Below are 14,520 nucleotides of genomic sequence, written 5' to 3'. Positions count from 1 at the left end.
TCATTATACTGCAGAGCAAATTCACAAGACTGTTATGGCTCAGTTAGGAATATTGTAGGCACAGTGAGGATAGTTTGAATTTACTTGTTGCTTATTACCAACAACCTAAATATGAGATCATTGGGCTTTGAAATCACACGTCTTTGGACACGCCTGGGAAATCTTGGTACAGACTACATCATTTTTTCCTCTTGCCAATAACCTTTCAACATGTTCATTTGCTCTGCAGAGAATAAACATTTGCTCAGCTTTTCAGGCTGAAACTACTGTATAGACCCAGCCGTGAACATTACAGCTAAACCATCTGTTCTCGAAAATACACCGCAGAGATTGAGCAGACAGCCAGATGTTTATTAGAGTAACGAGATTCCAAAAGAAAATGAGATTGAGAGAGCACAGGAAGGGCAGACGGAGATCTGTCGTCAGCGATTAGGTAACAGTTATTACGCCTCAGTGTTTCACAAAGATTACCACGCATATTGCTACCTTTAGGAATGTACATTCAGAGGAAATGCTGAAATTCAGATGTCATGTTCCAGTCATTACATGTTGCATTGCTCTAACAGTTTTCCTCCATTGTCAAGAATGATTTGTTCTCAGACTAGGGACACGGAGTGAGCAGTCACAGCTATTGTTAGGTGCTGTACAGTGTGTGTGCAGTTTAAATGATTACATCTGAAGACTGTAAGGTTAATTTTCTCATCTATCACATCACCACTTTCCTGTCTTTTCCATTTCTCTTTGATCATAGCAGACCACCAGAATCATCAGCCTCTAGTTTCACGTTTTCTCTCTCTCTCCGTGTTGTCCTTTTCTCTCTGTTTGTTCGTCTCTGTCCTTTTGATTTGTTTTTCTCACTTTCTCTAATCTGCACTGCACCTCTCCTCCCCTATTACTGGCAGGAAATAGGCGGGCCTTTCTTCTTACTTCCCAACTGAAGCTGGGCGTGTTGCTTCAGTTTCCTCTCCTAAGAAAAGAGCCTAGAACGTTCTTTCTCTTTTTATATATATACCGTATATCTGGCATGTAGCACACACAGGCTTCACGTCACACACAGTGAGAGAGGGAGCGACAGTTGTGGGTCAACTTGACAACACCTATCAGACTGGTGGTCGCAGCAGAGGAGCTGTCAAGTCGACTGGATGAGATGAGGAGCGGTGACCCTGTTGCTATGTGGATCTCGGGCAAACAGACAAACGTATATCGACATCCAAAACATGCACTCACACATACATACCTCACCTACACATATATCCTCTTGCACCAGTGCAAGAGTATATCTATATATACTTTACGCCAGTGAAACACTCACATTCCTCCCTATGCTACGCTCAGCTCTCCCTCCCCCTGCATCACTCCCTTCTTCCAGTGTCATCCATCATTCATAAATTGAAGACCAGTCCATGCAGGAATCCGCTTTGAGTGATGATGACTGTAATTGCGGAGGAGATGGAGGTCATCGATGTTTTCAATTGGTCCTGGTGCGAGGGGTTAAAGTAGAGCTTCATCAAATAGGGCAGAACAGGAGAATAAACTGTGAAATTCCAAAGCCTCCCATTCTTTTGTGTTGAAATACATGTTCATTTTGCAGCTTTCAAATAGTGAAGTACACTGTATCAAGCAATACAAGCTGAAGATGGTGAAGCAGTTTTAAATATAGACCTGTTGTGCAAAAGCCAAAAAAAGTGCCTGTGAACAGCATTTGTTTCTGTAACTTCTACAATACAAGCTGACAAAAAATCTCTTTGGCTCAAATACTGTTGCTCTCTTTGGATGCCATTAAGACCAGACTAAAATACAAGATTGAAAAACAAAATACAAATAGAGTATCGTCACTGGAAACCTTTTTCGGGACAATTTTCCACAACAACATAATGACGCCGCACTCATACTAATCCACTGGTAGTGACAGTCGTGATCTCCAGAGGATGAATCAGTACAAATTATCCAGTAAAATATCTCAATTTCCCAGAGATGGATTGGCAAAAAGCTGCACACATACTGACCCTCCGACTTTTCCTCTATCACCACCAGCCGGTTGATGTGTTTTGTTTTATTTATTTTTTTGGCATTTTAGCCATTGTTAGATAGTGGATAGAATAGAGCGTTACAAAAAATGAGACCTCAGGGAGGAGTATGACATGAAAGAATCACTTGTTGGGATCAAACCATGTGCTTTAACTATTTAGTATTTCACAGTTCTCAACATTTGTATACACTTGCCAAATGTCTACTTAGCTACTACATAACTGCCCATGAAATTAGTGACAATTTCTTATTTTTTTTTAGACCAACATATACATTTGCTTTTGACTAAAAACCTGCAAAACTGTTGACTTTCCATTAGTCTCAGTTGTACTTTGTTTTATTTTCGTTACAAAGGTTTAGCATGCTAACACAGAGAATTAGGATGGTGTCTACTAAACATGAGCGTGTTAACATACTGATACTAATGTTTAGCTCTGCTTACTGTATTTAGAGGCTGTTAATAATTGAACATCTTGCAAATATTTCATAATAAAAAGTGGTTCAGGAAACGGAAAGGGAAAGTATTCTGTTCCCTGGAGCTGCTTGGAGACTTTTAATCTGAAACAAGTGAATTAACAGGTAGTGAGAAAACAAATAACCAGAAATTTGAAGTTATTGCCTGCTGTTCCAGATTCTAACATCAACTGTGGTAAATACAGTATGATGAAAAATAATTCTGTGAAACAAACCAGAGAGCTCATTGTCTCCTGCTACCTACTGGTCGCGTCAACCTTGTGATGTCTTGATATAAATGATTGATGGATATTTCTCCCCTACAGACGGTGGACATTCATAAGGAGAAAGTGGCACGTCGAGAAATTGGCATCCTGACCACAAATAAGAACACCTCTCGCACCCACAAGATCATCGCCCCGGGGAACATGGAGCGACCGGTGCGCTACATTCGAAAACCCATCGACTACACGCTGCTGGATGATGTGGGACACGGTGTCAAGGTAAGAAGGATTTGGGTCATTTCATCAAATTAAACCCTTGCAAAATTTGTAGTGCAAGCATATTAGACTTGATGTCAGGAAATATTTCTTTACTTTTATGCTTTACTTTTTAGTTCCTGGCTTTGAGAACACACTTTCACACTGTTCTGGCTTCAGCACAAGCAGACTGTTGCATTTCGAGTCATTACTTTGATATATTGCCTTGTTTTCCAGTGATAATCGATTTTGCTAGACAGCAAAACACATACTTAGTCAGGTTCACACCTGTCACTTTCATGTGAACAAGCTGACCGTGTGCTTTCATAATTCATTCACACACAGCCACTCACACTGCAAGACGATCAATACGCTGGCCTTTTAGTTAATTAAATACAGAGACACCTAGAAATGTAGCAAACGCTCATTCAAGCATGAGATGCTAAGTTGGTAGCTGACTATGGTTAAAAAGCTTCACTTATGAGAGGTTTTTCATACCCAGTAACAACTTCCTAAGCTGGAAGTTATTAGGAGTATGGGTGTTTGTGTGTGTGACGGAGACATCTTGGCCAAGTGCTCCTCACACCATCACTTCCCCTGTGGAAAAAAAAAATCTTTCAACCCTTTTCCGCCTCATTCTTCAATTTTTATTCCCTCTCTCCATGATCCATCCTCTCCTCTCCCTTCTCCTTCTGCTTTACAAGGCCGTGTGTTTATGGTTGTGTGTGAGTGTGGACACAGTTAAGTGTGTAGTGTGTTTGAGTTGGCCTCTGCGTCCCTCACCCCCGGTCTGTCTCTGTTGAGATAGTGGCTGTCCACTGATGTTCAAACATCCGCTGATTCAAATTCAAAAGCTAGTGTTTCCTCCTTTGAGAGCTGGCTTGCACTGAGACAGATTTGGCATGGCCCACTATGCAAATTGGGCATCATTGGCGAATGTTGGAAATGACGGGTTTCTGCAGAAATCAGTGCTGATTAGTGCAGATGCAAGAAGATGTGCAACCTTTTTTTCTTTTTCTCATTTACCTCAATAGGAAAACAGCGGTGTATGCTGCTAGAGCCTTAAAATCATGCCTTGAACATGTGTAAAATGACAAGTATTGTGAGTCAGCACCATTAATTTAATGCATTTTAGTTAATCTAACGAGGTTTAGATCATCACTTTTTAAATTAGATGGAACAGAAAAGCATATTGCATTCCATATTCACCCCCTTCTGTACTCTTTCTTTCTTACGCACATATCTGTGAATAATTCAGAAGGATTGATACTACTGCATCAGCCTCTAAACAGAAATATACTGTTTTCTTAGAGGTATATTGATGCATGTGCGTACGCTCGTCAGTTTGTTTTTGTACATTCACAACTCCACGGTATGTTCAGGCTGCGTGGGGAATGTTATTAGCAGCTTATTAGCACTCCATCCTTGCAGCCTATTTCCTCTCAGCTGTGGTAGATTCCCTCAAGCGTACAAGTCGTGTTACCACCCCTCTGCCTCTTATTCACATATCCAGAGGAACTCACCCATGGAAAGATGTGGAGTCAGACTTGAACATAAAAATACCCATTCACACATGTATGGATGACTGTGCTCACCCATTCACCTTTAATAGCTTTTATTGGCATTTCTGGCAGTTACCAGGGTGACATAGTTCCAGCCACATTTCAGCCACTTCAACAGTGTGCTGTTATTTATGACCTCACTGTGCTTTACTGCCCAGTTTTTTTTCTTAGTGCAACACTTAAAACGTCGGCGAAGCCACATGCAGCTCAGACGGCTCATTATTTCTAGTGTGTTTAAAGACTGAAGTGATTTTTATTCTGATTACAATCTGTAACACGAGTCTAGACACGGAGACACACAAAAAACATTTACATATTGTTCATGTGTTCAGTTCTGCTGTGTATATTTGAACTTTCAAGCAGTGGTAGTTTCACTTTTCAGTGGCTTTTGGATTTTAAATGTTTGTTTACAAAGTGGAACAAAAGGAAGTTATGTCTTCCTCTTTGTTGTGTAAAAGCAAAACTGGGTTGTTCAGTGTGGGTTTGTCTGCACGTAGATGTCCAAGTGATGAAAGGAATCATTTACATTACAGTTTAACAAAGCTTATGTTGATAAGTCAACAATATTGCATGATTAAAATCAGCCAATATCAATGAAATATAATAAATGATGAGATTTTTGCTTTCTTTTTGTTATTGCTCATATTTTATACTCCATACTAATTAGTCAGATGATAAAACCAGTTAAGGTTATTGAGAAATAACATGTCATTACTTCATTGGTCAAGTGATAATTTGATATATTATATTGTCTGCAATACAGGCTCATAATATAACGATTCAGAGTGATGAGCAGCTTCTGGCACAGCATACTAGATTTTTTCACATCCACACACATTCACACTTCAGAGGACGTGACAATAACTTCCTGGAGATTCACCGTAACCATAACAAACAACTGCTTCTTGCCTAACTCCTACCCTAATTTTAATTCAAATCTATCAGTGGTCGCTGGGTGAATTGATAGTAATCACACAAGGGACTGAACCTGTAGCGGCATTAAACAGATTTTCAGCTTCTCAGTTTTGTGACTGTCACTTGGTTGTCTACTCAGCTGAAGCTCACAAGTGTGGATTTTGACATGCAGGGAACATATCCCCTTACATTAGCATGTTTGATATCCTCTGTCCTCCTTATTCTCCCTTTCTTTTTTCTTTTTTCTTCTCTTCCTTTTATACTGTGTATAAAAATTAGTTTGGGAATAGATGTGTTCATTAGGGCTGATCGATTCGGGTGAAATATGTGATTGCTATTTTTCTACCAGATGTTGCAATTGCAGATCATTACCAAGTCTAATTAGTGACTGCTTTATATTTTATTTGAGGATAATGTAAAGACATATATTGCTTTAATCATATATTTGTTGCAGTTTTTAAACAACACAGGAGATAGAACATTAAAAACAAATTAAGGTAAATGTATAAAATAGTTAAATGAATAAATCCCTGACATTAAAATGGGTAGGTTGTTCATGGCTCAGGAGTAGCCTTTAAGTATTGCACCTTCTGCAGTCAAGTTTAATAACACAATAGTAATAAACCTTGGGTCAGATGTGCTACAGAATTTTTATCTTAAATTGCAAACTTTTTGATTCGCTAATTACATTGTTTCAAATAGTGCTTTGGATTTGAAACTGATGCATCGTTCAGCCCTTGTGTTCATCTTTAATACTTAAATTCTACTCTTGCCATCACTAAAAAGAAGACTCACTTTTGTAACCATTAACCAATGAGCATATCTTGTTTTCTGTCTTCTCTTTTTGCCTGCTTGCACTCAGTGGCTTAAGGCCAAGGTAAGAGATGGTTGTCTTTCTCTTCTTTTTGTCTGTATGTTGATCCCAGATACAGTATCAAGTGTCCATGAAGCCATTAAACTGTTTATCATTTGTAAAACACATTAACATTCATAGAGCAAATCGGATTCCATGCAAAGGTGATTTATTTACAGTAGTCCAGCAAAACAGCATCGTCACAGGATAGAATACTTGTACCATACATCTACTGGTTCAACTTCATATGTATGTTGCAGTAAATGTAGAAGAGTTGTATCAGGAAATTGGAAACATTATATTTCAGATTTACAGTATTTATAATTTTATTAACACATATTTCTTTGTTCCACATCTGTATGTCACATTGCCCAATAGTAAGTCACAATACATTTACATGCACAATACAGGCGCATGTCATTAACTTACTGGTGCTTTCAATTCCTTCATGTCCTTTTTTGTATCATATTCTGTGTTTTTAAGTTTGACATAAGAGCTCTTTTGCCAGTGTTTCTCCACAAAATTGTGCTCAGTTGTAGTTAAAGATAAGGTACTTATTTGAAACAGACCCAGGTTTTACTTAATCATCGTCAGGTTTAACGAGTCCCCCGCCTGAATATTCATTGGCACGGGAAACACTGGTGTCAGCTAATCAGCTTAAACAAAAGCAGCGTTTTAACTTGCCTTCGCTCCACCAGCAACACGGGAACAATGCGGCAGGCCGAGGAGGGACCATTTCCAGGACTAACCCACCCACGCAGAAACCTCCGAGTCCCCCCATGGCTGGCCGCGGGACCCTGGGGTAAGAACCGGCAGCTTATCATGCATTGTTTAACAGGTGTGGTCCTGTTTCGTTTCTCTTGGTCTGGAGACCAGTGCCTGCTTGTTGCCAAACCAGTTAAACACACAAACCCAAAACCAGTGACTCTGTCCTGAATAGTAAACAAAATTAAATAACCCTTAATGCTGCTCATTGAGATTTAAACCACCTCTTCTTATTTGCATTAACAGTTTCTTGTATTTTCCTCTCGTTTTTCATGATATTGAGAATGAATTCTGCTTTCCTTCTGTCCGTCTGTTCATCTGAATCCAGGCGTAACACTCCTTACAAGACACTGGAGCCCGTGAAGCCTCCAGTGGTGCCCAACGACTACATGACGAGCCCGGCCAGACTGGGCAGCCAGCACAGCCCTGCACGCACAGCTTCCCTCAACCAGAGGCCCAGGACACACAGGTACCACAGACACTCTCCTCCTCCACCCCAAATTAACATATAAACTATGTTTGGATTGCTGTGCACTTCGATAAAGCTCAGCTCATACAAGGTCAGATGTGACTGCACTGCAGATGCTGAAGCTGATCATTTAAACCACATCAGGAGAGAAGGATTCACTCAGTCACACTCAGACAGTTCAACAAATGTGTAAAGGACATACCAGGACACAAGCAGGGTAACATACACATGTAGCAGGCTGCTCCATAATTAGCATACATAGCTGAATGTTACATGTTCTATCTGTGATGGTTTTTTACAACAGACATTTTGTCTTTTCAAATGAGATTTGTTCAACTATCCCAGTGAGTCATGCACAATCCCAGAAACCTGGAACTGAAGCAGCTAAATGGAATTCAGCTGTCACTCATTTTATTATTTACACCTGTGCTTTTCTCACTGTCACATGTCAAAAAAGCTGTAATAATTTATTCATGTTTAAATGTACAATTCAGCATCTATGCATGCATGTGAAGCGTTCACAGAGCGGATGTGCTGCAGAGTGTATATTTGTATTGGCAACACTTGCATGGTTCATATGTGTGTATATGAGTCATTAGCAAAGCAAGACGGTAAGCTTTCATTTTGCTGTAGGCGTCATTTGTTTTTGGATCAAACACAGTGCAGTGAAACTTAAAATATATGCTGACAGACCCCAAAAATAGAAGCCCAGTTCAGTGCACAGCTGTGTATGAGTACTTTAATTTAGAAAATATAGGCATCTCATGACCCATTTCTGTGTAAAAGGGCCATGTGCAAAAATATAAATAGAGTGCTGGTCTATTTTTGCGTTTGCAAACCTCCGCGGTGCATGCAAAGAACTTAGAGACTGCTGTGATGCTTGGTGTGGCCAGCTTCATTGATAATAGTGGAAATGTTCAAACACATACGTTACATGTTTAGTGTAGCCGCAGGGTAACTGCTTCATCAGATTCCAAGATTCCACATAGTTTCTCTTACACTGCATGACTGCTAATGTTCCTGGTTGTCCTCAGATTCGTAGATGAGTTCGACTCTGCACACAGCACATTCACAGAGCTCCGAATCCGTTACCACAGTGACAGCAGCATTGTTGTGACAGAACGACATTTGAGCAAGTAATGATAGGATGTCAAACAAACACTGTCATGTAATTAAGTTTTTCTCGCACATCCTCTAAATATCACCGCAAACCCTTCCTGTCCTCTCTGCAGTGGCAGCAGTGGTGGGAGTGGTGGGAGGGAGAACAGTGGAGGCAGTGGAGTCGGTGTTCCTCTTGCAGTTCCTACTCCATCTCCTCCCAGTATGGGCCAAGGTGAGTCTCAGCAGCTGTAACCTACAACAGCCTCTTCCTTGTGTCGCTTGCTTGGTTCTCAAATGGTATCGAATTGAGCGGAACTTGGTTGAAATGAAGGAATTAAAATGCTTGCAGGTACTGTAATATTAAATAATTCAATACATTGACGAGCTGAAAGACACATACTGAACCATCAATAAAAATTGTCAGCATTTTGCTTTTCTGAGCCCTTATTTGGTCATATCTTAACTTATGGGAAAATGCTGCAGGCACACAGTAAGACTCCAAAGGTATATTTCATTATCAGGTATTCTTGGCGTTTGCTCAAATACACATTAAATATACATTGAAGAAACTGCAGTTCAAGAAAAAAATGTAGGCTCATGCAAGACAGAGAGGAAGAAAATTAAAACAGTGGGCCTGGGGAAAGCAAGAAATATTAGAAAAAGGGATCTGTATTGTGCTGTTGTTGATTTATTGCTTTTTTTACCACCATGTACCTGGAGTATTGGGAAAAATAAATTGAATTTAAATGTTAATATTACCTCAGCAGCAGCATATCATTTTCACTCACATGCTGCATGTTGGTATTAATGCTAAATATTAATAATTTAAGGTAATTCAGCAGCGAAATAACTGTACTTTGTCCTCCTGTTTTGCAGTGGCGACATCGTCAGCCTCGGTGCCTCAGGGCCCCGGCCTGGGTCCGATCCCCATGTCCCAGTTCGGCACCATCTCCCGCCAAATTTCCCGTCACAACTCCTCCACCACCTCCTCAGCTTCCATGGTGTCGGCTACCGGCACCTACCGCCGTGCACCTTCCGTCTCCTCCCAGCAGCCCCACATCAACGGGGGCCCGGCGTACCCTCAGAACTCAGGTAAGGCAGCTTTAATACGCTTATTTGTAAATTGAATTACAGTTTTTCTAAGTCGCTTTGGTACATTTCTCCAATCATTCTCGACATTTGCAAAACAGTAAGTGCATTTCTCAAAACAATTCGTATAAATAGCAAAACACCATGGATTACCTGCAAAAGACAGTCTCTTGCTCAAAATCCTTAGTTCATCTCTCAAAAGTAAATATCTGTGTCAATGAACATGTCAGTGGCATCAGAATGAAAAGTCCTTGTGTCACTGTGTGGATAAGACAGTCAGATTGCTGAGTCATGTTGTCATTCTAACAGTGTTCTCTGGAGGGATGTTCTGATGTAAACTATGGCTAAAATTTTGATGACAGTTATTGTGAATGGTAAGCTACACCTTAGTGTATGTGGGAGATTGATTGCAAGAGACTGGACAAGATTCACATTTATCCTTTTACTGTTTGTATTGTAATTTGTTGACAGACCATGTCATTGTGATACAGAAAGGAAAACAGTGGTGCATAGCACAAAGAAAAAAACAAGAAAACAAAAGCAACAATGTGAATATAGGATAATCTCCTCAGGGAAAACTGTACATGCAGTGCTGTAGGAATTACAGTACAGTCTTCCTACACCTCCTGATGTTCCTGTCTGTTGGGACACAAATTCTCATCCACATCATCAATATCTTCTCTTGTGTCCTTGAGTGATTTCAGAAAACCCAAACCCTTCACACATTTCCCTTTGTAGAGAAAGTCAACATTCACCTGGGAGCAATTTACCAATTCAGGACAGATTTAGAAAAAAATCTAATGGAAATGTATAGAAATATCCTTGACATATTCTGACAACTTGTTCAACCATTTTGCATGTAAAGACTTATGTGATGAACTAATGTCTAAATGTTGTGGAGGGTGAGACTATTCAACACAGACCCATTACAATACATTTAGATCAACATGACATAAGCAATTGATAATGTAGGAAACAGCAGAGAATTGTACAGAATCATTTGCATGGATGAACCAAAGCATTTGCAACTTGCTCAAAGAAATGAGAAACTGCTTTTTTGATGTGCACAAGTGACACAATGATGTGAAGATTGAACAAGTAGTTTTGAGAATTTCAATTCTGATCTGAGAAATGTACCAAAGCGACTGAGAAAAACTGTAAATTTTGAAATTTTATAGTGTTTTTTTTTTTTTATATGAGATGTGGCCTCTCCCTTCTTCTACTCAAATATTTAAACTTACATTCTGGGTCTAAGATAAATGAATAGGCCTGTCTTTGTTGAAGCTAATGAAAATGACTGATGAACCGTAATTAGTGAAGTCAGGGTTGTTGAAACCTCCCCACCTCAGCAGCGCTATGCAGAGTCTCTCATTACCATTTCTAATTGAGTTATGACATTATCATTTTAGTCAGCTGGAGGAAGCTTCTTGCTCAGGAGAGACAGGCAGACTGGCAGGAGGCATTTCAGGATAGACAACACAAACAGCTGCGAGACACGGGGAAACCCAGGACATATGCATATTTTCTGTCAGAAGAGTAGAATTTATTTAAGCAGGTATCACTCTGAGCCATTCTCCTCTAATAGCTCCTCTCTCACAGGACAACCATCTTTCTTAGCACAAAGCACATGAGGAGGAGGCTGTCTGTCTTGTCTAAGAGGAGAGAGACAATGACACGGAGCTGCATCAACACTGGGCTTAAACTGGGGCATCATGCAGTCCCTATGATGTCGGCTCTGCAGCTCTTGTAATGTAATCAAGCCGAAAGATATGTTTTGATTTGTGACGGCGGCACAGAAAGCTAGTACCGTTGCATGAGGGAGCTCATCGATCTGCCGGCGTGTAGCTGTGGATGGATGCGGCTCTGCGGTGAGAGCAGGGTGGAATAATAAGACATTACTGCCCAGTGAGATTACAGACGCCCTTCCATTACATGTGATTTATGAGTCAGACCTGGCGTGCCTCTGTGTGACATCATGTCTTTGAGTGAGGACAGCTGTGCTTTTCTGTATTTGCTTATACATATTTCTCCTGTTTAAGACAGCGTAGCGAAAGAGTCATTGTAAGGGCACTGACTCTTCATTCAATAAAGGGTGTAACTCAACTAAAACGCTGCACTTTTTCTCAAACATTTATTAATATGTGAAGCGTTTCATTAAATTACGAGAATCAGATAGAGACTCTGCAGCTTTGGAAGCTACTGAACTGTCATCTTGCCACTGTCATGTTTCTGTGTGGTGCCTTGCAGTTCTTCCACCATACCAGAAGCCTACTGCTAGCTGCAGCCTTTGCTTTTGATTTAAAACAAATGCTGATGAGGTAGATCCTCAGACTGAGATTAGATGAATGCTTCTCTAGCCCAGCTTGAAAAACGCAGCACAATAGAACACTGATTGGAAATGTGTCAATGAGGTGCTCACCGATGCTTGCTGCACTATTTTGCTCGCTCACAAGCTTTTTGTTGTCTTTTTTTCCTCTTTTTCCACACGCTCAATTTGGACTTTCTCTTCCCTATGACGCCCTTTTGTTCTTTTCTTATGCTCGTCACTCTCCCTGTCCACCACCTCCATCTCTGCTGCTCTCTCTGCTTGTCTGGGTGTTGCTGCTCCAGTGTCTGTGGCTCCTCCACCTCCTCCTCCCATGGTCCAGCTGACCCCACAGATCCCTCTGACCGGCTTTGTGGCCAGAATGCAGGAGAGCAGTAAGTAGAAAAGCAGGCAAAAACATACACATTCACTCATGAATGCAGACACCTGCTGTCTATTTCCAAAAGTGGACAGCAAAATAATCCTTCACTGATAAAGATGACATTTGCATGTACTCTGAGACAGACAGTATGAACTGTTTGTATAGTAACACCCCTCATTTAACATCTTAAAGGGCATATGTTAAGCTTTTCCTTATATTTTCTGTCACATTTTCATATAAGCTGTCCCCAAAGTTTTAAATAGGGCCGAATGATTTATCTGCTGGCAGATTAAATTGGTCGATTATAGCCCTTTTCAAAATAATAGTCATCGGCCCGAGTTTTGCCGATTAAACGCCGGTATATTCTTAATTTCTCATAAAACAGTAAATGCTGTTAAGTGTCGGAGTCGCGCAGAATGATGTCATTCCAGTTTAACTCTTTGCCATGTGTCATGACGAGTGACGCATGCTTCATTGCGTCATCCTTTTCATTGCATTGCTAAAGGTGTGCTAACCTAGCTTAAGTTACTCCCTGTCTGTTCATGTTAGCAATAACACCATTGTAGTTATGCCAACCTAGCCTAGTATTAGCTAACAGCTTAAAAGCCAGTAAGTAACTGTGCAGAAATAACGTAAATGTACAAAATATTTGAGAGTGCAGAACGAGTGTTCATCACTCCGTCAACTACATGTTGAGGAGCATTTAAGGAGCAGCGATGTGAATGCAGAGGGGAGGAGGCTTATTCAGATAAAATGATGAACATTACTGTCTGTCTGCAGCAAACATCATGATGTCACTCTTAGTTTTACTTTGTCAGAAAATACTAGAATGTGACCAGGCTGGAACAGCAACTTACTGTGTTGTTATGGAGGAACATTAGAGACGGACTATTTGTGATCATTATATATTTAAAATGCAACAAAGATGACATGTTTTGAGAAAGGCATCTATGATTTTTGTTTTGGTTCATATAAGTCATGACTTCATGGCAAAGAAAATAAAGTAGAGAAAATGTGATTTAATGTTAAAGGGCATCAGAGGGCTGCATAAATAATGTTTTCCAGTAACTTCACTCATTAATGTTGCTTATATATACAGCATATGTATATAATTTACCTCCAATTGCAGCAACAAGAAGTACAAGACAAGATGTATTTCATAACTCATTTATAGATTGTCTCTTTTTAAGGTTATATAATTTCCCAGATGTTTAATGCTTTGTTGCATGTTTTTGTACTTGAGAATTCCTCTCTGTTGTAAAGTTAAAAAAATGCTAAAGGACAAAGTACTGTAAAACAGTAAAATATTCTGCCTGTAATTAGTTAAGGGACCAAAAAAGAAGTTATTTTAATCATTATATACTTTCAAAATTAATCGGCTGATTAATCAGTTATGAGAATTTTTTTCTGCCAAATATCGGTATCAGCCTCCAAAAACCATATCGGTCGGGCCCTAGTTTTAAATAATGAGGTAAACGTTTGTAAAAGTAGCTCTTGGAAGCGCAAAACTGAAGCTTCAGACTGCTCTGAGTACTAGACTAGAGTTTTATAGACAGTCTACTTAAGAAGTATTTACGGCATTTAGCGTACCCTCTTGTTTGAGACAGCAGAGCAACATTTTACGAGCTACATTACTGTTGGTATCTAACGACAGCAGACGTTTTAGTGCGTTTCCCTCATGTACACATATTACCAGGGCTTATAAACAAACATATTTACATACGGCGTCTGACTTAAAAACTAAATCCATCATTATGTTACACAATAAGCACATAATTAGAGTAATATTTACCAAACACCCGCTGTCGCCTTTCTTTGCTGCAGATGCTTGTGCTGTATTCAGATCGGATTCAGGCTCAAACATGTACACATGGATTTAAGAAGTTACCACTCGAAACCGAAAATTAGACATTATGTTACTTAGTAGGTTTACAGTTTGCTTTCAGGGCTTTGAAGAAGACGATGAGCAAAAGCTTCAGCAAAGCCTGATAATTACAAGAAAGAGAGGGGCCTTAGGAAGATTAATAAGCTTTTTTTAAAAAAAAAAAAACAAAAAAAAAAACTGTGATTCATGCAAAGCTACTCTAATGGAGAATAAAATGTGGATAAAATGTCCCTT

The 14,520-nt window shown here is 39.9% G+C and overlaps 1 protein-coding gene across 4 annotated transcripts in view; it reads left to right on the top strand.

The window, feature by feature from the left end:
* The window catches only part of LOC111588082 (abl interactor 1-like), a 30,278-nt gene that overhangs the window by 9,836 nt on the left and 5,922 nt on the right, over positions 1-14,520 (top strand). Inside the window, exons 3-9 of one of the 4 annotated variants that reach the window (XM_023298224.3) lie at positions 2,808-2,984; positions 6,300-6,314; positions 6,989-7,092; positions 7,384-7,524; positions 8,757-8,857; positions 9,502-9,717; positions 12,325-12,414. In XM_023298224.3, the coding sequence (XP_023153992.1) occupies positions 2,808-2,984; positions 6,300-6,314; positions 6,989-7,092; positions 7,384-7,524; positions 8,757-8,857; positions 9,502-9,717; positions 12,325-12,414 (844 nt within the window). The remainder of the gene's footprint in view (positions 1-2,807; positions 2,985-6,299; positions 6,315-6,988; positions 7,093-7,383; positions 7,525-8,756; positions 8,858-9,501; positions 9,718-12,324; positions 12,415-14,520) is intronic. The other 3 variants (XM_023298225.3, XM_023298226.3, XM_023298227.3) reach the window with 3 other exon arrangements.

This window comes from Amphiprion ocellaris, chromosome 10 (assembly GCF_022539595.1).
Source record: "Amphiprion ocellaris isolate individual 3 ecotype Okinawa chromosome 10, ASM2253959v1, whole genome shotgun sequence".
Classification (NCBI taxonomy): domain Eukaryota; kingdom Metazoa; phylum Chordata; class Actinopteri; family Pomacentridae; genus Amphiprion; species Amphiprion ocellaris.
This window is presented reverse-complemented; position numbering and strand designations above follow the sequence as displayed.